This window comes from Chelon labrosus (assembly GCF_963514085.1).
Source record: "Chelon labrosus genome assembly, chromosome: 16".
NCBI lineage: Eukaryota > Metazoa > Chordata > Actinopteri > Mugiliformes > Mugilidae > Chelon > Chelon labrosus.
In genome coordinates this window covers 11,689,743-11,712,330 of record NC_140349.1, presented here as the reverse complement: position 1 = coordinate 11,712,330, position 22,588 = coordinate 11,689,743, and the positions used below count along the sequence as shown (strand labels likewise).

General features: G+C 39.8%; 1 protein-coding gene across 1 annotated transcript in view; it reads right to left on the bottom strand.

Annotated features, from left to right (window-relative positions):
• csmd3b (CUB and Sushi multiple domains 3b) overlaps positions 1 to 22,588 on the bottom strand; it is a gene marked incomplete at its 5' end in the record, with an annotated part of 336,937 nt that overhangs the window by 54,281 nt on the left and 260,068 nt on the right. The window contains 15 exons of the mRNA XM_084563441.1: positions 4,701 to 4,817; positions 5,325 to 5,400; positions 5,669 to 5,787; positions 6,741 to 6,928; positions 7,218 to 7,356; positions 7,599 to 7,790; positions 8,227 to 8,429; positions 9,003 to 9,129; positions 11,255 to 11,446; positions 13,168 to 13,324; positions 13,903 to 13,971; positions 14,153 to 14,253; positions 16,972 to 17,160; positions 19,377 to 19,592; positions 19,998 to 20,114. Coding sequence (XP_084419567.1) covers positions 4,701 to 4,817; positions 5,325 to 5,400; positions 5,669 to 5,787; positions 6,741 to 6,928; positions 7,218 to 7,356; positions 7,599 to 7,790; positions 8,227 to 8,429; positions 9,003 to 9,129; positions 11,255 to 11,446; positions 13,168 to 13,324; positions 13,903 to 13,971; positions 14,153 to 14,253; positions 16,972 to 17,160; positions 19,377 to 19,592; positions 19,998 to 20,114 — 2,202 coding nt within the window. The remainder of the gene's footprint in view (positions 1 to 4,700; positions 4,818 to 5,324; positions 5,401 to 5,668; positions 5,788 to 6,740; positions 6,929 to 7,217; positions 7,357 to 7,598; positions 7,791 to 8,226; positions 8,430 to 9,002; positions 9,130 to 11,254; positions 11,447 to 13,167; positions 13,325 to 13,902; positions 13,972 to 14,152; positions 14,254 to 16,971; positions 17,161 to 19,376; positions 19,593 to 19,997; positions 20,115 to 22,588) is intronic.

Sequence of the window (22,588 nt, the reverse complement as noted above, 5' to 3'; positions counted from 1 at the left end):
AGCTATAAGAAGGTCACCGGTCACTTTGTGCAAGGCTGTTTCTTTCCGTAGATTTCTTCTAAAGCTCGAGCTGCATTTTAATAATACACATTGCTCTGACACACGGAAGTTACCTTCTCTGCTTTCATGTAAAACCTTGCTTCACGTTAAAATGTTTATTTGACCACTGACTTGACTGAAAGGGAATCTGACTACCGAACAAGTCAACGAGAAACAGCTTAGATCAAGTGCGTGAAACAATCTAACCTACTGTATTTGTATCTTAGGGCCTGTTCAGACCTTGCATTAAGATCCGACCACGTAAAGGACAGGTGTTAAACACCCTTAGGACAGATTCGCATGCGCATGTGTCCGTATTCCTTTGGTAGTGTGAACACAATGCATTCTGAGTCACATTAAAGACCTCCTATATTCAACAGGGGTGCTCCTGCATCAGTGGAGTTTTACCTTATTCAATCGGAAGATAGATAGATAGATAGATAGATAGATAGATAGATGAGTACACAACTGTGATTCTGTCATTAAATAACGTATCAGATGTCTTTATTCACTTTTATTACCGGAGATTACAGTACGTATGGTAACTATTCAGGGTTGGAGTTATAATCTGAGTTTTGTGCAGGAATAACTAACGTCAGGGTGGAGATCAATAAATAATAACTTGATATGCAACCAAGTCGTGACATAAACACATAAACCAGAGATATTCTCGCTTCTGGAGCAGCGGTAGGGATCCATTAGAGACAGTAGCTGCTAAAATATTCTACTGCGCCCCGGATGATGTCGGGGTTTATTTGCATACAGAGCGCGAAACTGAGATTAGATCTGAAGTTGCATTTTACTGCCAAGTCTGAACACATGTACAGAAAGCTGGTTACTTGAGATCAGCTCACCCAGATCGGATCTTAATGCAAGTTCTGAACAGGCGTTCATTTGGATGAGTACAGTATAATGAACATAAAGAACATCCCGTCTGTTTACAGAAATGGTTAAATGTGCCAGCAATTTGTTAATTGTAAGGAAATCAGAGTGATTAAAGTTTGAATCAGCTCTTGCTGTGATATCGACATACTGCACAGCAGGTGGAGGACTTCACAGCTGAAACCGTTTCTACACAGCACAGATTCCCGGCAGAAGGACACACTTGCACCTACATCCACACACAGATTTATGAATTCCTAAAGTATCATCGCGCACAGGGAACGGCTTACACGCTTAAGGTATCACTGGTGAATTTCTCTCTCATACTGAGAGAAAAAAATGGCAAGATACATTACAGACACTGTGCACAAAGTGCACACAAACAGATAATTGATCACAGCACTGTTGTACCTCGCTGTGTTAACTGCATGGCTCATTGGTGGTCAAATACCTCTGCACTGCAGTCACACACACCCACGAGACCTGCTAGGTCCTAAGATGTCCAATTAACTTTCAATCAATCCCTTGGACTTGTTATGAGACGACTGAAACTGTTTCACTGTTCATTTGAAAGGCCTCCTCTGCTCTTGACATCAGAAGGAGAAAATCTGGGCATCGATCCCTGCGGAGCTGCCATGCGTCCCAATGAGCTTCCTGAGTGGGTGTCCTCGGCCACGTAATCATTCAACAGGAGGCATGGCATCTCCAAGAGGATATATGCCAAGGGTTTTTCCCCACCTGGTGTTAAAACTGAAGCAGTAATTTGCACACACACCAAGGGGTTTGATTTCAACATAACTGATCACCAAGATCACCTTCTGCAGATAGACTACTAATCAGAGACAAGTTATTACATGTAGGAGAATGACAGCTTCTTAAAAGAATCTGGGCAGCATTGCAGCTAGGCAAAAACAATCTGTCTCTGGCTCTGTGTGGGAAGTTTGGGAAGGCTTGTTTCTGTGTCTTATACAATATGTAGGCCAACCAAATGTTAGCTCCTCTCAGTCAAAGAATTCTTCATGAAGCAGACGCTCCAAAAGTCTCTACGCAAACAGAAGGAGACAACAAGCATCAACAGCCTCCGGTACAGCCGCTACTTATTCAGAACACCACGGGACATAATTGGACATCGTATACATCAATTACTGATTGTCTGTTAAAGCTCCAGTCACACCCAACGCGCCAGTCGCTCTAATGATCAGTCAGCCATTGATCTCGGCGTGTGATCATTGGATATTAGAGGCACAAAATTAATTTGCACATTTGCGCAATTAAAGGATGAATAGGACCACTTACCGGCTTTATCTGGAGCTTTTAACCAAATCTTCAGATGAAGATAATTAAACTGTTTACACAGTCCAACAGCTAGTGAGATGCATTACAGCCAGTCCATCCGGAGCATTCATCCAGTTGAATGCTCCAGAAAAGAGTGTAACGTCTTGATAATTTGTTCTATTATTTAGTTTAAAAGCTACCTATGATGTTAAAATCAGTGTTGATATCATCTGCATGGACTGAATCTAATTTGCACTGAATTCCATTCAAACATTAACTCATTTACTATGAAGAATACCGGAGTACAATGTTTATAGCGGCGGTAATTATCAGCGACTTTTTTCCTCATTACATCGTGACAGGGCCACTTCCAGGCCCTTCCTTTCCTCTAATGACTACATTCACAGCATGGCCTCACTTAATGTGAAGAATCCCCCACAATATTCATATCGTCATAATGTGTCATTTATGTCTGGAATAGAGACCACAGATCCAATGTGGCAAGATAAAAACAGCCTCTGCTTCAAATGTCACTTCAATTATGAAACCCTGACCTGGAATCAAATAAATGGCCAGCAAGCTTCTTTTCATCATGAGCATTATCTCTATTTTCCAGTGTGCTTTAAAAAACCCCAAAAGGGCTCTTCAGAGGAGTCTAGAGCATTCCCATTAAAAACCACACACGGTTTAATGTTACTTTGCTTCGCTGAGCAAAAGACAATGAGAGAATACATGTCAAGGAAAATTGTGATCATGGTTTTATTTCTTGATGTCATTTGTGAGAATAAAAACCAAGTGATTTTAGTTACCAACAACTTTTATTTAACATATTTAAAAAATGATGCTAAATAATATGTATTCAGAGATATTATTTTCCCATGAAGATACTATTGAATATTAGCTCAGAAGCCAGTCTGTACTTTCCCGGCCCACAAATTTATGTGGCGGAAAGTAGGTCTGGAGACGCTCTGTTGGGAACTAATTATGTCCCGGCAAAGACCAGGCCAATCAGATGTGGGCTTTAAGTGTAGTAGTAATACACATCATCTGAACACCATTGACAGGAAGTTGTTCACACCCAAATGGCTCTGATTGGTTGTAGGGTTATCCATTTGTGTGCAGAGATATGTTTTTTTCCCTTGGTTTCAACCAAACCGGTCCCAGAATGAAATCCCCATTGGTGTTACCAGCAGGGGCTGATGGTGTATAGGGGCGATTTGGGCGACGCCCTACCAGCTGGGAGAAAGAGGATTTTTTTTTTTACAAATTCTATCACAGCAAAAGTAGTTTTCAGTGTTCTAGACATATTATCTGTCATCAGAATCGTCAGGTTCAAGTCGCGTTTCAAATGGTCCCGCCTCTCTGGGCGAATTCATCAACGTGGAAAATCGCCCCAGCTTCTCCCATTGACTCTCATGTTAAAACTTTTTTTTTCGGAAAATGAGCCTTCAATGCATTTTCAATGAGGATTTGGGGCTCGCCCTAACGCGCTTGAGTCATACGTAACTGAGCAAAGAGATGGCTGCTTGATTGGACAATTCATCAATCAATCACGTCCATCAGGAAGCATTCGCGCAATTTTCGTCGGTCGGCTGAATTGACTGTATATACTAGGTCGGCTGTGGAGAAGAAAAGGATGAAGGAGTTGGGACCCGACTGTCCGGACTTAAACATTTCGCAGCAGGCTACTGATCGTGGGAGGACATACACAAGGAGCTTCACCTCAAACGTGTATGCTAAACGGCTTTTTTGTTTCCCCTGCGTGCTGTTTCAAAGTCCCGGGACAGAGATGTTATGGACTACAACGGGGATGAAGGACTTAAAACTAGGGCCGGGACTTTAACTTGTTAATTAAGATTAATTACACAAAAATAACGGGTTAATCATTTTTTACGCATTTTAATCACACTTATTTTTGCACCGCGGAACGTTTCTCACTGGATGAGTTCGGCGGACCGATTATACTGGAGCACCAACTAGCGTTCATCATTACTTCAGACTACAAACCACAGTGAACATGAACGAAGAAGCTGATGAGACCGCTTTGGTTGGCCCCTTGGATGGGAAATTTCAGTCATTATTCAATGGTATACTAAAAATCCATATGAAAAAATAACTGTTCTCAGGTCAAATATTTATATGCGATTAAAATGTTTGCTGTATTAGCATTTTTAAACTTGCTGGATTTTACAAGGCAAATAAATTAAGTTAAAACTTAGTTCCATGGCCCCATTTGTCTTTGTAAGGAGATGTTCTATTTTGTCTTTATTATTTTGTCAGAATGCACCAGAATGCTTAGTTTGTACGTGAAAATCACAAAAATCTACTGGGGGAGGATGCCCCCAGAGCCCCCTACAGGGGTTTGATTTACAAACTTTGCGCCCCCCCTAATACAAAATTCACCAGCCGCCACTGGTTACCAGACTCATATTTTGAAAAGAAGAATTATATCAGGCTAGTTGAATGCAGTTGCATATTTGTGTTGAACGTGTAGATGAACTTACCGAACTCTCTGGGTACAGATATAGAGTAGACACACGTCAGGCCAGAAGTATAGTTCCTGGGGAAGTTTGGAGATAAAACAGTCCCTTCTGTTCCTGTAGAACGACTTCCGCACGGAGCTGGAGATTGACATAAACACCACATTGAAAACACACACACACACACACACATACACAGGAAATAGCAAACTGATTAACTCAAAAGCTACAGTGCTGGACTTGAAATGAATCACACAATGCTGATTAAGGTCATCAGCACCACTCGAATCACTGTAATTCACAGCATTGCAGAGTTTTAAACCTGCCAGCCCTGGCGACATTTGAACACCGGTGCACCAATAGTGATGAGTTTTATGTCATACGGCAATGATTGCCAGAGATGACGAGGCAAACAGCCAGAGCGATGGAGACGGAGTAGCATAAAGCAGCTAGGACTATAGCAGAGCATGGAGGAGAATGTTTTTAGTCATGAAAATTAAACTAGGAAGCATCCAAAAAAGTTTCTGATACTATCATGTTTGTGTTAACTCTCTAACTGCCAGAGTGGGGAGACAAAAGTTCCGCACTGTAGTTTTAAACAAGTGGTTTGTGTGGATATGTGCAGGGTTCATTTCGCTTGCATTTTACCTTGACAACTAGGCAACGCCCTGTTCCATCCAGGTCTGCCATCATCTCCCATACTGCAGGTTAGAGTAGAATAACCCTAAACAAAACAAAATAAAAACGTTTTACTGCAGGAAAACCCATCTATCCAAATCAGCCAACCAATCCAACCAAACACCCACCCAGTAAACCAACCTAGCGTATTAGGCGACCAGCTAATCCCGCATTCATTAATCCAACAATGCAAAGAACAAATCAAAGCAATCAACCAACCAACCAACCAGACAGTCTTTAAACATCCACCCAACCATTCAAATAGCCTAGCGGCAAATCCCACATCCAACCAACCAATCATCAATGGTTTATACCTGCAGCACATATCCTGCCTCACAGTAGAAGGTGACGGTAGAGCCCAGCTTATAATCGGATCCCAGCCTGGTCCCATTCAGGACCACACCTGGGTCGAAGCAGGATTCCCTCAGCTTGGCTGGGCACAGAGAAAGAGTACAAGTGAGTTAGAGAGAGGATGAGGCAAAGAAAAAGCGACAGGCACACATGAATAATAAGGCAAATTAATAATAACTAAGTCCCTTGAAATAATCAAATGAGGCAGGCGTTCTGTTGGCCTTTCTAACAGTCTGTTTGACTTAGCTGCCTATGCCAAGATGGAGCAAGAACGATAACTTCAACCCCCGGCTTCTGTATGCTACATGAACCTTGCAAATTATGGCTTTGGCCCCCCTCCTAAAAGATTACCAGCCACCCGCATCAACTTAAGACTTAATTCCTAGGTCCACATGAAGCCAGTGTTGATTCTTTTGTGCAAGTAAATCAAACTCACATCTCCTGACAGACCATTTCAACAGACACTAATTCAGCAGGGACTTCATGGTTAGAGCAATCATTCTTTTTCATCTTGAAATCAGCATGATACATTCTGTCATCAGTGTGGGAGCAACGCTGCATATACAAGTGCACTGGGTGCAGTAGTCTTAAAAAAAAAGTTCTCAAGACATTTTGCACATATCCTGTCATTACAAGAGACCTTAAAGAGTAATTTCCCCAGTTATCATGTTTTCTGTTTTCATGAAAAACAGAAAACAGAAAAAGCCCTTGCTGATGCTACCTCACGCAGGGTATATTAAAATTATTTTTCAAAGTGACTCTAAAAACCCTCTCAGTCGAGTCTAGTTTCTGTTTTTATATCTTTTCTTTATCAAAAAAGGACAAACATGTGTTGAGCCTAGTTCCAGGTGACAAATCGTCTAAGATATAAACTATTACATAGTGGCATTGAGCTGCTTTATCTGCATGAATTATATTGTAGATTAGTGATCGCACTTTAGTAACATTTGTATGAAATGTTCGGAACATTTGCTGCTACCTGCTGTAGTTTAAGTAGTTCAATCATTGTATATATACAATGGTAGAATGTTTTACCTTTGTATTCCAGATGAAAGCCAGTGTATGAAACCGACCCGTCACTGCGGAACGCCAAATGCATCGTATTAGAGCTGCTCTCTATCCGCTCCGGGAGTTTGCTGTCCTGGAAACTACCAATGAGAGGACTGTTGCTGTCTGGACCATCGTAGATGTACAGGAAGTCATAGTTTGGCTCAATGTTGAAGCTAGAGACAGAAGAAGAAAATCACAGACAGGGACAAGGGGTAAGGGGGCAATTTGGGTGAGCAAATATATGTCGTGGTGTTGTGATTTTGTTTGTCTTTTATGCAGAGCTGAATAGAATTGCCACAGAGGAGGATCTCCAAACATTTTAAGTCTTCAGATTTAGACAGATTTGGACAGAGCTTTGGTCCAGTTTCATTTAATTTTCCATTACACTGTACAGTATCCATTGTAAGGATGACTATAGTTTTGTGCAGCTCAACGGAGTTGAATCATAGAATTGCACGTTACCTGATAAAGGCCAGTGACAGCACGTAGTCAGAGTTGACAGCAATGAGCCAGTCACAGTCCTTTGAGTGAGGGTAGGGATGCGGGTAGTTAGGAGAGAGTATAAAACCATTGGAGCCAGTTAGGTTTCCTCCACAAGGAGCTGTGATTAGAGAAATGATAAGCAAAGGTAAACAACCATTTTAATAAACCCTTAAAGTGGCATACAATTTAAATATTCTCCCAAGCTCAACCATGCAGAACGATCAACACACTTTTAATTATTTTTCTGGGAAACAAGTTTGATAACTCTCCTATAAGCCACTGAAACATGTGTCCTCCAGTTGTGTGTGCAGTGGATCTACAGTGTGTCCCTATAGACTATATGAAAGTTAGACTTTTCACCTATGCAGACAGGCGGGCTCGGCTGCCAGTAGTATCTGTTATCCACTTGTATACAGGTTATTTTGTCGTCCCCCTGGAGCTCGTATCCTGGGTCACACTGAAAGGACACTGAATCCCCCGGCTCACGGCCGTCTCCGCTACGACTGCCGTTCATTGGCACACCTGGGTCCCTGCAGGCCGTAGCTACTGAGCCTGGGCAGATAGTGGATATGGACAAAGTGGGGAGTCAAGAACAGTAAATACAAAAAAGAAAAAAAACTGCCACACAGGATATCTGTCGCTGTTAGGCCAGTGCTTTAACCCTATCTAAACACAATGCTAATTCAAGTAAATATTTACTATACTGTTATCTTCAAAGAAGATTCCTGGCTCATTAAGAGAGAACTTTTAGGGAGAATAACTATGCAAAGTTGAATAAGCTTGCAATTAAGTTGAAATTCTGAACACTATAATACAGTATTTTTATTAATTAAGCTTTTTGTGGCCAAACATTTAAAAGACAATGAACTAAAACGCAATTCAGGCATTCAGATATATCAAAAAGCATAGAATTAACAACAGCAGATGATATATTTCTTTTGCAACTAGTCTTTTTATTTTATTGTTTTTATATATAGGCTTCACTTACTAGAGAACTGAATGGCAAATCCTGACTTGCTGATGTAGAAATCCGTCTCAAACTGAACCGTGACTGTGTTCAGTGTGGAGTGGATTCCTTCAGGGAGCAGAGACCCACTGAGCTCAGCCAGAGACATTTCATTCTCAGGTGGTCCATCCCAAACCTTCAGCATGTCATGGCTGGCTTCCGTGTCAAAGGCTAGGAACTGAAGGCTGTAGTTTCCAAGAAAGAGGTTGTGACTAGTCAGATATAATCTTTTAAAACATCTTTATGAAAGAACTACAATCAAAGATCTATATCTAAATCATTTGTATAACCATGCCAGCATACCAGTAAAACATTTCACAACAATGGTCAATCCCTAATGTAACTTTAATGGTTATTTATTTGTAAGTGCTGCTATCACAGACGTTTCAAAAGGAAGACAAGTTATTTCCTGTGTCTGTTTCATGTCCGTTTTCTCACGGCCCCACTCATTTTGGAGACTGGCAACAGGTCGTGAGGATATTTCTGATCAATTCTTTTGCCACATTTTTCATAAGCAACACATCTTCTGAACAATCAGAGAGTAAAAGTGTATTTTTTTGATAAACAAATGACAAGAAAATGAACTTTCTTGAAATTGATCTGGGTCTCAGCAGCACACACATTACATACCATAAACGCAGCTTGTAATGCTAATATAAAAGTCTGTATACAATATACGTGTGTTATAGAAAAAAAATATATTTCTATAATTCCACAAATGCATTATTAGGAGTAAAATTTTTTATTTTAATAATTACCTCACAATATTTCCAGAGTCTACCTCGATGGTCCAGGTGCAGCGAAGGTTATTGTCGTAAGGGAAAGGATATCCAGGGGACAGAATCCGTCCTGAAGACTCCCCCTTAAACCGACCACCACACTCCGCTACAGGTTTCAGACAGACAGATAAGAGTCATTGAAGACTGTTTCACGCTGTAAAAAATTGTTCCTGAAGTATAACTATAATTTGCACGATTGTCACAACGTTACACACCCATCACTAGCAGCCCAAACAATGGCTAATGGATGCCTGTGCACGTCTTAGTGTGTATATGAGGCATGACAAGTCAACCATTTATCTGTCGGTGGCAATTGTTTATCAAAGCAATCAGATCCACTAGGTGCACCTCAGTGACCACTGCGCAGTGATTAAACGATCTCCAGGGAGACGAATGGATTAAGAAAGAGGCTGACTATTATCCTCAGCTTTCTCATGTACAGGAGATGAAGAGAAGAGCAGAACAGAGAGAAGAGGAGAAGAAAGAGACAAAGTGCTGATCTTGCAATCCTCCCTAAAGAAACTGCCACACATTATATAACAGAAAATAATTCTCCCCTTCTCTCTTTGTCTCTCTGAGTTATATATTTTCACAATCTTCATCGCCTCTCTGCCATCCCTCCCTCTCCGTGTTCCTCCTCCCTCAGGCTCACCTCCCTTCATCACTGGAATATATTATCCCGGGTAATAGGAGCAATATTAAGAGTTGGGACGGGGAAAAGGACAGGGAAAGAAAAGAGGAAGAAAGTGGACAGAACCAAGGGGGTAAAGAAGGAAACACTATGAGTAATAATAATAAGAAATATAATATTAAGACTGGAGGTTAGATGAGGTCACAGTGTGTCACTGCTAAAATATAAAGCCAGAGAATTTCAGCCAGTGGTTTTTATGAGTCTTTCATTATTGATAGTGAGAAGGAGAGAGACTTATTAAGCTGAATCTGAAATCAGAAAGTTCAGAGGCAGCGATGAAGGAAGAAAGGTCCTTAAAACATCGGGCTGGCTCTTATGCTTATGGCTCCCATGTGGCACATAACATCAGGAGTCATTTTGCTTGAGAGTTTGTGTACGCTTAGCTTTTTTGGGCTTAATTAGAGGATGTAATCATTCAACCGGGTACTTATTTGGAAGAAACGACAATGGATCCAAATAAAGCCTGAATCATTTTAGATACTGCATACCAGCATGAAATTGCATTGCCGGTGAGATACCATTATTGACTTGTTGACGTCAATATTTGCACGGTGAGGGTATAATTTCCCATCAGTTTTAAAGCCTAGGAAAATACAGTAAGTTAACGATGTTATAATTGAAATATTTACAAAGGCGTCAATACCTAAAAGGGAGCCGCTTCCGAGCGCGGTTAATCGTTTCCCTAAAACGGCCTGTTTATATGAGAGTCTGAAGTAAAACCAGATCGATTAAAATGAGTTTATGAAGCAATTCTTACAAACCGGGCTGTCACTAAAACCTTTATAGAGCAAAAGTTAAATTAAAAGCGAAAAACCAGCACAGAAAAGTTGGATCTATGCATATGTTTCCATGTGTGAGGGCAGGAAATCGGCCACTGCAGGAAAAGGAAACCCATCAGCTGAGCCGGGGGACACCAGGTGCTATAATGCTGAATAAATCGGCTGTTCATTGAGACTTTAAAACTACCACAGTGTGTGATATCCTGAGAAAATCAAGGAGGTGATTCCACAGAAAATTGGCCCCATCTGTTTTCTTTCCAGTTTACATCCTGTTTGCAGAGTCTTTGCACAAGTCACAGAGTCACTTTATACTGTATTGAAGAGCAAGAACCGAGCACTGTGATGTTTTATGCAACTTAAAGGTGTGTGCACACAAGCCCATTTCTGGATACAAAGATGTTTCCCGTTGAGATGGTAACGGTGGTATCATTTGTTCGTTGGCTATACCTTCACTTGATTTTTGCTTGTTGAAATGTAAAAAGGTGAAATGTTAAGGTCCCTGAGAAATCAGCTTTGAGGCTTTTATCAGATGTACTCAATATATTGAAATAGTGATGTGAAACACACACGAGCATAACAAAAAAATACAGCAATACCAGTCAACATCAAGGCAACAATGAGCCCTCCTCATCTTTCCGTCTCATTCAAGTTTCAAAAGAGACCTTTGTGCGTTTCTATAACTGTATATGTATTTGCCACAAACCTCTTTTTTTTCCCAAGCGTAAATGGCTTTCACATGCTTTACAAAGAAAGGGACATACCTATACAAGATGGCAGAGGGTTATCCCACGCTCTCCTTTCACCTGTCATACACTTCAGAGTGGAAGCACCATGGAGAGTGTATCCGGGCTCACATCTGTATGTGATGCTGCTCCCAGAGAAGTGACCTTGGTCGTTGACCTTGAAGCCAAACTGAGGCACGCCTGGGTCCTCACAATGAGATAACTCAAAACCTAGAGGGAGAGAAAGAAGACGGAAAAAAGGCCTTTTGTAGTATGTGCCTTTTAAAATACTCACTAAGGGACATCGAAGACGCACTGGAGAAAAGACAATTTGTTTTATTCAGATGCACAGCAGTGTTTCCCCCTTAATATCTGGCACACTCGAGTATTCTGTTTACGAGCTTGCTGATATCACAGGTTTTGTTAAGCTCTCAGCCCGGTTTAAAAACAAAACTGAAAAAGATACACGGGACAAACCGTTATTAGGAGTGATACTAGTGCATGTACACACCTTTATCCAATTTAATGTCGTTTTTTTCAGTCTGTCTGAGCTCAGTTTCCATGGTAATATTAAGAATATTCTGTTTGTGCACAATTTTGAAGCGGGGGATATGAATAGGTGTATAAATAGCTTATCCTTACGAGACTATAACCGGGATTTGGTCTACGGCATTACCTGGAAGACGAGGTGCACCAGGATTTGAGTTATCTCCTTGCAGACTGCTGCAGGTGCATGTCTAAATCCTTAAAAGTGGCCATTTGAAAAGCTGTTTTTTGTCTCTACTAGTGAGCATAAACACATCTGTCATCAACCTAACATCTAGTGTTAGTCAGTTGCCCGTCAGAAATTGTTCTGTTTGTTAGACTTGTGTAACAACCTGAACAGGCATGCATAATTCATAAAACTGCATCTCGGAGTTTTTACTGAACTGCAGCCTCTACATCAAATGTAACTATAAACATAACAACCACTGCAAAAGTATGAGAACGGTGCAGAGGTGAAAGCAAGCAATGCTCCATTCCACTCACACACTACAGAGACAATGTGACTTTAAAGTGTGGAGCCAATTGTGCGAGCCTATCATGCTGCTGCTTGACTCCATTTAAACAATTAGATTTTCTAATTCCAGCTATGCATCTAAGAGGGCACTGGTGAACATCTGAACACACCTTTAAAACACCCCATCCTACGCTGAAATCAGAGCTCTCTTGAAGCTAGGCTAATCAAACGTGAGACGCTTCTTGTGATCACTACAGCGGTGGAATTCACTTCCAGTTCTTTGACAAGAAACATTTAGAGTTCAATTGATTCAGTAAGTATGTTACATTTGTCAGTGATTAGTAGAGTCGTCACGTAGCATTTAACTGCTGATTTAATGTGACTGAGATACTGATTAGCTTTTACTCTTGTCACAGTCCATTCTAGTTATTAACCTGAGTACAGTTAATAGCTATATATGGTATAGTTACGGCACGTCCTTTTCATCTTTTCATGTTAAAGATGTGATAAATAATTTAAATAAAATGCAGTGCATGCGAAATAAAGCTGAGATATAATTAAAAATGCCTAATAAATACTAACACTTACACAACATAGCATGCACTCTACAGGCTACTTAAGTAATTGATCGGCCCAGCTACCCCAACACAATATTAACATGCATTTGTATACGCTAGTGAACTGCATGGTTTTTGCATTCAAGGGAGCAAAAATCAATGTATGGATGTGCCTTTGTCCATTTAATTTAATATAAACATCACATTAATCCAGTTCACACTACATGCAAGCCAATTGTGTGCGAGCATTGCACAGTTTTGTTTATTCACCCTCAGCTACTCAAGATGAATAATTATTTACATCACAATTTGAAAAATGTACATTTAATTCAATTAAGTAGTGGCAGTATGTTTAAAGAGTCTATACTGATTAGCCATGTTGGCCATATACTTACTGGAGTAGACCAGTTTGAATCCTTCGCCTGTACTCTCTGCATCACTGTAAAATTCCAGCCAGAGATGGTTTGAAGTGGATATCAGTGTCAGGCCCAACATGGATGACCCGGTGAACGCGCCAAGAACATGGGCCGTGTTGTCTTTACCGTCATAAATCTGTAATTAAATCAGCACATTGCACTTGTGATGCAGCACACGCAGGGGGAAAAAAACACAGATTTTTATTTTTTATCATTTGATCAGTTTTAGATACAGTTAACAAGAACGAAGTCGAATCACCAAATGTGTGGGTGAGCGTCAGTGTGTGTGCTGTTGTACAGCTATCTCTCTGAGGACCAGTTTCAGTTTTACACCATTAAAGGGAGGACATTTGTGCGAAGTGAGGACATTTTGGCCGGTCCTCACTTTTTTACAAGGGTGCTAGAGTGTTATGACTTGGGTTTAGGGTAAAGTTTACAATTACGTTATGGATAGGATTAGGATAAGAGTTAGGGTTAGGCATTTAGTTGAGCTGGTTAGGGTAAGGAGCTAGGCAATGCATTATGTCAATGAGTGTCCTCACAAAGATAGCCATGAAAACATGTGTGTGTGTGTGTGTGTGTGTGTGCACTTGTACTGTCTTTCTGAGGACCATGAATTTTACACAATTGGAGTGAGGACATTTGTACAAAGTGAGGACATTTGTACAAAGTGAGGACATTTTGGCCGGGGTGTGTGTGTGTGTGTATGCATACCTTGAGTATATCACCCTGGGCGAGATGAAAGGTTCTAGCAGAGATGTTGATGCCTTTGCCAGCTTGCACCTGGATTTGACATAAAATAAGCTCCACTGACAAGGGTAGCAGACAGCAAGCACTCACAAAGTTTTGAATATTTTTCACATTTGGTCAAATATGTAATGTCTATTACATCTATTAAATAACTGCAAGGAACAATTAGTAATTATTTAACTAAATTTAAAGAAAGACATTTATGTCTGATTACCTGGATGCTGTAGATGCACTCGTGGTTGTTATCATAGTTCATTGGGTAGTTTGGAGAAAGGAGTATCCCTTCATTATTCATTACCGAGGAACCACACTCCGCTGAAGACAGAAAGCAGAGAGTGTTGTATATATACCACAAAATGATCTGCTTTTAAAACTTTAATTTCAAAAACAAAATCTATGTTTTATAAGGCTTTTAAAGTTGTTTAGTCATACTTAATAAAAGTACACAGGCTGTCCTTATGATAAGAGGTTTTCATCTAACAGAAGATTCCTTTTTTCCTGTAAATGCATGAATACTTCTAATGAGGTTCGTGTGTTTGAGTGCATCAGAACAATTTAACAATCCTTTTAAACAGCTGTTTCATCAGCCATCTACTTCCGTTGCGGAGAATGAGCAGGTAGTAAAACTCTGAAAGTGATTTACCTAAAGATACTCGCTCTCTGTTCTTTCTCACATGTGCCCTCCATCTATGGTATCTATGTCCTCTCTTTTTCACTGCTTTCCCCTTCTGTCCCCCCCTTCTCTGTGTCTGTACTGGTGTAATAGTCATATTACAGCTGTCATATCGTCAATAAATCACCCTGCTATAGTTTCCATTTAGAAAATTACCTCTCCACCCTCTCCCTCTTTCCACTTTAACTCACTCGCTCTTGCGCATTCTCTCTTTCTCCCACTCCATGAATAGTGCCTCCTTTACCCTCCTCTACTTCAATCAACCTTCCCCTTCTGCTTTTGCTGAGTTTTCTCTTCTCTTCTCTTCTCCCTCCCTCTTTTTTTTCTGTTTCTGTTTTCTTTTTTTTTTTCTCCTCCCACTCCTGTCTGCTTTCCCTTAGCCAAGGCTCTTAATATAAGATAATGTCCAGATATAATAAGAGAGAAGAAAAGAACAAGCCAAAGGCACATTAGATTTTCTGAAAGAGCAAAGAAACCTCTTTGGTAGCTCTCCAAATCCTTTCGGGAGAGTAACATTATGTTAGGAATTATAAACAACCTCTTGTAAAGTCATAAATACAGGCTGCCAAAGCAATACTTTAAGGCTGCAACGTCCTTCTTTGAAGTTAACTAAAATCACAAAAAATACGTGTGTGCCTTTAAGTGTTTTTAGATGATTAGAGTTTACAGTAACCAGCAAAAATGAAATCAACAAAAACAATGGAAACAACAAACATCCTTTGCGATGTGCACCGCATAAAGCAACAATGCAACACCATACACAGGAACTAAATATAGCTAACTGCACAAGACCTAAGAACATCAACAAAGAAACACCACTCCCACCTCTGTGCATTATCAGTCTTGTCACGTCAATGACAAAGAACCAGAAATGTATGCATGTTATTTACAACATGACGCAAAGCTGCAAATAAGAGTGGAGTGTAATGCCTTTTTTACAACAGCTGGATGGTCTGCATTGTTCTTGCTTTCTTGGTCCTGAATTTTCCCCCCACACTTCTTATGTGTAAAGAAACACATCTAGTGAGGAAGTGCAAAATCCAGAATCCTGTGGTTTTGTCTCTTTGGATGTTTGCTTTTATTATAGCCCCTTATTGATTCTACATCTGCACCAAAATCAAATCTCATTTTACACATTTCTTGTTTATACAGACCCTGAGGTTGCAGGTACATGGTATTGCTCCCTCACGCTTTGTATTAGACTTATTCTATCTATGGAATGGCGCAGGGGCAGCAATTCTCTGATGGCCAGGAAGCAATTGTGGGACAAGTGCCTTGATCAAGGACAATTGCTGGAGTAGTCCTTATACACCCAGAGGAAACCAGCACAAACAATGTGAGAGGCAAATAACACAGCATTTCTGAGTATATTGCTTTTTTTGCCACTATGGTTACTTTCATGTCTTTTTATTTGTACAAACTTGACAACCATAGCGTCCCATTGTTGACTGCAAGTTACAGATGTTTTCTGTAAGAACAGTCATGTGTCATGTGCCTGAGTGTTCATGTGCACCACTTCATTTCTGACATGGTCAGCTCAAGAAGTACATTTTTTCATTTCCTTTCATGCAAACTTCTTATTATCTTCTGCCCTGTACATTAATTCATAATTAATTAGCAAAGATAGGATGGCACAAATTTCACATTCAAGGTCAACATTTTTAACTGCAATGTGTACGTCAACACTGCAGTTGGTGTTGCCTAGAGTATACTGTTCACCTCTCAGGTTTGTATGTCTTCACACATTCTCACACTACATGTTTCTCACTGCTCCTTTTTGTTTGCTGTTTATAGCACTCTATTGTAGGGTACATCATGTTGGATTAGAGTTAAATATACGATAATTTCTTGCTCATACACGGCAATGATTCTGTTAGCGTGACTCATTTGGTTTAAGTACATTTTTCACTGAAGTTAAAGGATGTAAATGTTAAAGATAAACATCTAAACCCACTTGTGGCATTTTATTGTCCCAAAGGTCTTTTTATTTATGCCTCCTCCAAGCACTTAACAAAATATATTGTATTATTTAACGTGTTCATTTAATGAGCATTAAAGGACATCATCTTATTTGTTTTTGTTTATGAAACAGGAAGTAACTGCGATTAATCTATTTATGGTATTACTAATAAGACCATTTGCAAGATTACATAAACATAGCTCGGCTTTGCTTTGAACGTGTGCATCTTATACGCAGCAAATGCTTCATACGATCCATTTGAAATTTACAGTGGCTGGAGACTAAGTACATAGTAAATATCAAATATCTGAATGGCTTTAGGAAATTTCAGACCAACACTGAAGCGTGACAATACTACTGATAATATTCAAACAATTGCCACAGTATTATTATTACGTACCAACACATCTTGGTAAAGGAGCGCTCCACATTCTCCGCCCACCTCCCAGGCAGATTAACTCTGGCGCACCCTCTAGGCGGTAACCCATATTGCAGGAAAAAGACAAAGTGTCGCCAACACCGAAACTGTAGCCGTTTCTCCTGCCGAACCGAGGCATTCCAGGGTCCTCACATGGCTCCAAAGTATATTCTGCAGGAGAGAAATTAAAACTGAATGCATATCCAGTACGTTTAGATTAATCCGTCAAACTGGCTCTTTTTTTGCTTCTGACTAAAAACCAGGATCAGATAGTAGGTTGCTCTACCATTTACAGTACATACATTTAAATGACTGTGCAATGTTAAGTTTATTATAACACATATATTATAGGGGCATGAGTGCTATTAGAGTTAGTGAGAAATTATGGCAATAATATATAAAAAGTCTCAAAAAAAAAAAATCTAATTCAAGTGCTAATTCAGAAAAATCAATGCACTCACAGACACTTAACATAAGGTGAATATCATAATAATTTTATATTAGCTGAAAGACACAAAGACTTCTCCTTGATCTTTTTCTCTCTCACTGAATATCACTTATACTTGTGATAAATAAAATTTTGAAAACTGTATCCATTAAAATATAATCGGGGCACCACAGTGGATTGGTGGTTAGCCCTGATGCCTCACAGCAAGAAGGATCCGGGTTTGAATCCAGGTGATGAAGATGAATGAATTAATTAGATGTAATCAATGCTTGATGTACAGATGCAAACGATTAATCATGTGTCTGAGCTGACTCTGGCGTGTCTTGAATTGAACTTGTTACAATGAATGTTTGGCACAGTACAGGAGATTTATTTTCAGTGTTCAGACTGATGATGCAAGGTGTATTTTTCAGTGTGCTGCAGGGTGGGTGATAAAGCATGTTGGGCATGGTGAGATTGGCAACTCAAATCTCTGGTGACACCTCACATGTGTTATATCCTGAGTATCAGCTTATGCCATCTGGGTGCCGGCAAAATGTCCCTCATTGTGGATTCAAGTGCTCTTTTATGAGAAAGCACTGAAACAGTAGTTAAGAAGAGGATCTTGTTTATTAGCGGCAGGTGTGAAGTAATCTTTTTTCCATGACTCTGTCCCTTAACTCATGGTGAAGAGCATGGTGTAGGAAGTCAGTTTATTGATTTGGTGATGGGCATTTGACTTTTGTGTCGTGAGTTAGTTAAACGAAAACCTGTGGCATCAATATTGAAGTGTATTTGCTGAGGAGGGCCTAAGGTGTGTCTGTGTTGTGCAACCTCAGTTGTTCAGCTTTTTTTAAGCCATTTATAAGATTCTATAGGTAGTCCTCCAAGCCAAGGGTAAAATGTGTGCCTAGAGAAACACTGACATCTAAAAAAATCTCTCAGCACAGCAACTGTTTCAAATGTGGTCCAAATTAACAAAAAGTTGAGAGTATCACATTGCTAATTCCTAAACTGGCACATAAAATCTGCATGTGCACTCTTTTCTGAAATACATTTTAGTGCCAGTATACAAAATACATATTTTTAAGTTACTACAAAAAGCATGGGTGTGCAAGACATCCTTGATACTTTCCCAAGAAGCAAGTCAAAATCTCCAATTATATCTTAAGGCATGGTGTTGAAGAAGTATGGTCAGCACTGCAAATCTCTGTGGTGTTTTCTTGCATTGCATTTTTCCCTTTGATTAAATAATTTTAAGCTTTAAAGAGTAACTCCACACTAGATATTTAATAAATGGGAAGCCTACATGAACCAGAATCTAGTCCAGGTCACCACAGCTGGATATGATTTGTTGTACTTGTGAGCGCATCTATAAGATCACTGTTCTCTAAAAGGAGGATCTCAGGGCTCGTTGTTTGTACCTCTCCTTGTGATTCAAACTAAATATAAACTTGTCTTTTTGTGCTTGTGAGCCTGTCACACATTAAAACCTGTTGACAATGTGGGAAGCACCCTGGGTATAATAAGATACTATATAAACAATTATCTTAATGGCCAAACTAGATGTAAAGATGTGACTTACAATTTACCAGATTCATTTTAAGTAATTGTCTATTCTGGTAGAAAGAGTGCTCTTCCCTCTTCTATTTAAAGAAGCTATAATTTCACAGTGGTGTCTTAGATCCTTAAAAGTGTTCAGTCTATTCATGGCAGAAGTCCTGCTTTACTGCTGTTTTCATCATTTTTATACACAATCCATATCAAATGTTTTTACTGATATGCAGTCTAGTTTGGAGTTACAAACCCTTCACAGCTTACAGCACTACTGTATTTTCCCATTATACGAATAAAGAGGAATATGAGCTTTGTGAACTGACTGCACTTAGGGCAAATTCAATTGAGACTTTGCTGAAGTATAACATTACAATATGAGTATGACTAAAGCCAAGTAAATTACCAGAGAAAGTTATGTTGAAGCCTTCATATGAAATGGAAAAGTCAGAGATGAATCGTAGCTGGGCTTTGAAGTTGCCATAGAGACCAGCGTTGATGTTGCTAGGCAACTCGTTGCCGGTCAGGCGAGCGAGCGGTTGCAGGAAACTCCCGTTTTCGGTAACCAGGAGGTAATCATGCTGGTCCTCCAGATGAAAGGAAGTGAACTGAAACTGCACTCCTGTTCAGACAGGATAGACAAGTTTAAATCTTTAAAAGTTTGTTTTATTCTCAGATTTCTCTATTCTAATCTCTGAATTGATTCACAGTGTGATAAGACAGCAGACACAAATTAAAAATTTTTAACTCCCTACAGGGTAGAGACATTATTTGAATAATCTTTTGACATTATGTATGCTTTAGCTCCTCTCCATAAATACACAGACTACAGCTACCAGGCAACTTCTAAATGGCCTGAAACTGAATATGAACTTACAACTCAATATGCACCTACAACTCCATGTTATGAATGTTTCTGGTCGTCGTATACCAGGAGCTAAAACCCTGCAGCTCGCTGTGTCACTTGGTCCTGTCTCTGACTCTGTCTCTCTCTATTAGGGAGTGTGGATCTGTGCGTATCTCTTGCCTTTTCCATGGCTGACTTCGACAGTCCAGGTACAGTTGAGAGATGAAGGGTAGCTGTCTGGATAGCCGGGACTAAGGATGGTTCCCCAGGGACCTCTAACATCCCCGCCACATAGAGCTGGATAGATTGAGAGAGACAGAGCGGGAGAGTGAGGCAGAGGGGGAGAGATATGAGCAGAGACAGGGGACGGGGGAAGAGAGAAGGTTAGCATCAGACAGTTGATAGCTAAAACAGATAAGTCTTCCCCATGGACCTTTAATACCACTTCTATAGTACAAGCACACATGAATATCTACACACAAATGCTGCAAGAGAGGGAAGGAGGAAAAAAAAAAGAAGAGACAGTAAGATATCTTTTAAGAGTTTAAGTGTGTAGATAGGTCTGCATGCACTACCGGTGGCAAAATTTGTTCTTAAACACATTAGGAAATGAGAAAAGGTTGTCTCGGTTCACTTCCAACTTTACTTAAAGTCAGATTTTTTTGATTTATTCCTCCTTCTGTTACAGCGACATAAAATAATGACATAAATAATGTAAAATCTGCTACACACTGCACCGGAACTATAAATAATGCAGTATGTGTTTGTATATTTTAATGTCCTTGAAGCTAACCAACACATGATGATGATTAACTGCTGAGATGATTCGCATTCCTTATGGGTGGATAACAACTTTGAGAGATTAACTGTATTCATTTTTATGTTTAAAAGAAATTTGAGTATGTGAATTATGCAAACTAAGTTGTTTACCTTTGCGAGAGCGTGTGTGTCATATAAAAGCAATCTCTTCAATGTATGCAGAATATATAGCAGCTCTCTAGAAGGAAATAACTCTTGCATAATTAGAGAGGAACTCAAGGTTCTGAAGAGCTTCCTATAGACCTCTAATAACACACAGAGATGCAGGTACACCCTGGAGGTGCTAATACATGGTGTTTATATTGATTTATGTTTTAAATCTGTATTAAACAGGTTTCTCAACAAGGAACAAAAAATACACTAAAGCTTAAGCTCCACCATCCTTATTGCTAATTTAATATTGTACGCATTTAATTGATTCATCACAAATTCATACTTTCGCTCAGTTTTGTAAATGCACTGAATTATTTTCTGATAATGGGAAATTGGAAGTGAAAAATGTACAAATATATTGCTTTTCAGCATGGAACACCCAACTGAAATTGACTAAAAGAATTCAACATATGCAGTGGATACGCTGTGAGCCAAGAAATGTGTGGGTAAACAAAGTTAGTTGAAATATTTGGAGTTACTGGCTAAAACTTTTTATTTTTTTTTTGTTATATAACAAGTGGCCATCTGGACAAAAAGTTTAATTTCTGTTTCTGTCAAGTGTGGGAGATTTTAAAACTTAATTGCAATATTTTGTTGCTTTGCGATGTGTGCAGTCTTTCGGCTCAAAATTTTTTTCAGTCAAGAATAAAAATTCCAAGAATAACAAGGCCAGAATACTCTTTAAGCTAGTTTTTCCGCAACATTAACGCAGTGTAATAGCTACATTGTGTGCAAGAACTGTAGAATGTCTTTTGTCCCTGAAATATGTTTTCTGTTAACTCTGATTTCAAGTGATTCAAAGCTGTGCTACTCAAAGCAGTGACGCAAGACAAATGTTTCTTAGAGACTACTTAGAACACTTTGAGCCTCACAGTATGGCCTCAGGTTGACCCTGCAAGCTCTGCACGTGGTTCCACTGCAGACATTGTTAAGCAGTGAGAGGCTTGTACTTGCATGGAGATGCACAGGGTTGAGACCAGTTCCTTGGACAAGCTTGAACAAATCTGTTGCTCATTTACTGCATACTAATGTATGCATATGTTTCAAGGTGCCTCATTTTTTCCCGCCCCAGTTGGTTTATCTTACAGTGGGATGGCCAGCCTGTAATTTTCTCTTGCAATGACCCTATAAAACGCCACAACATTACCTCAAAAGTGGCACGGTGGCCGGGCAGAAGGGTGAAAGTCAAACCTAAAACTTCTGCTGAAGTTTCTGTGTTCACAGGACATTCTGCCAGGTACTGGATGTAGGTGGAAGTGTAACACCACAACACTGACAACCGCAACCGAGATTAAAATCCTTACAGACCCTTCTTTTATGCTGACGCCTGCAGTCACTACAACATGCAAGACAGGAATTGAGAATGTGCTCAGCCCGCAACAGGGCATCAATATCTTCACACTCAACCACTGCGGTTTAAACAACATCAGCATCCAAGAGAAGAGGAGAGAGAGAACATTTCCAAACCGAACAAATACACACCAAGCAGACACACACACGGCCATTAATTATTAATACTTTTCTGCCAGGATGCTCTTTATTTCGAATGCTGAGCTGTGTGAGGAATGTAGACCCCTCTATTACGTCTCTATCTCTGCCGGTTTGTTTCTCAGTCCCTCTCTTTCGCTTTCTGTCTTCTAGATCACCGTCCATTTACCCTTTTCTCCACATCTGTCTGTTAGTCTGTTAGCAGTTCTTTCTATTCATTCTCCCTTTGACTTTTCTTTTTTTTTGAATGGAGATGGGTTGAGTGATCTCACTTCACTCTGTACACTTTGAAAAACTCTGACCAAGTAATC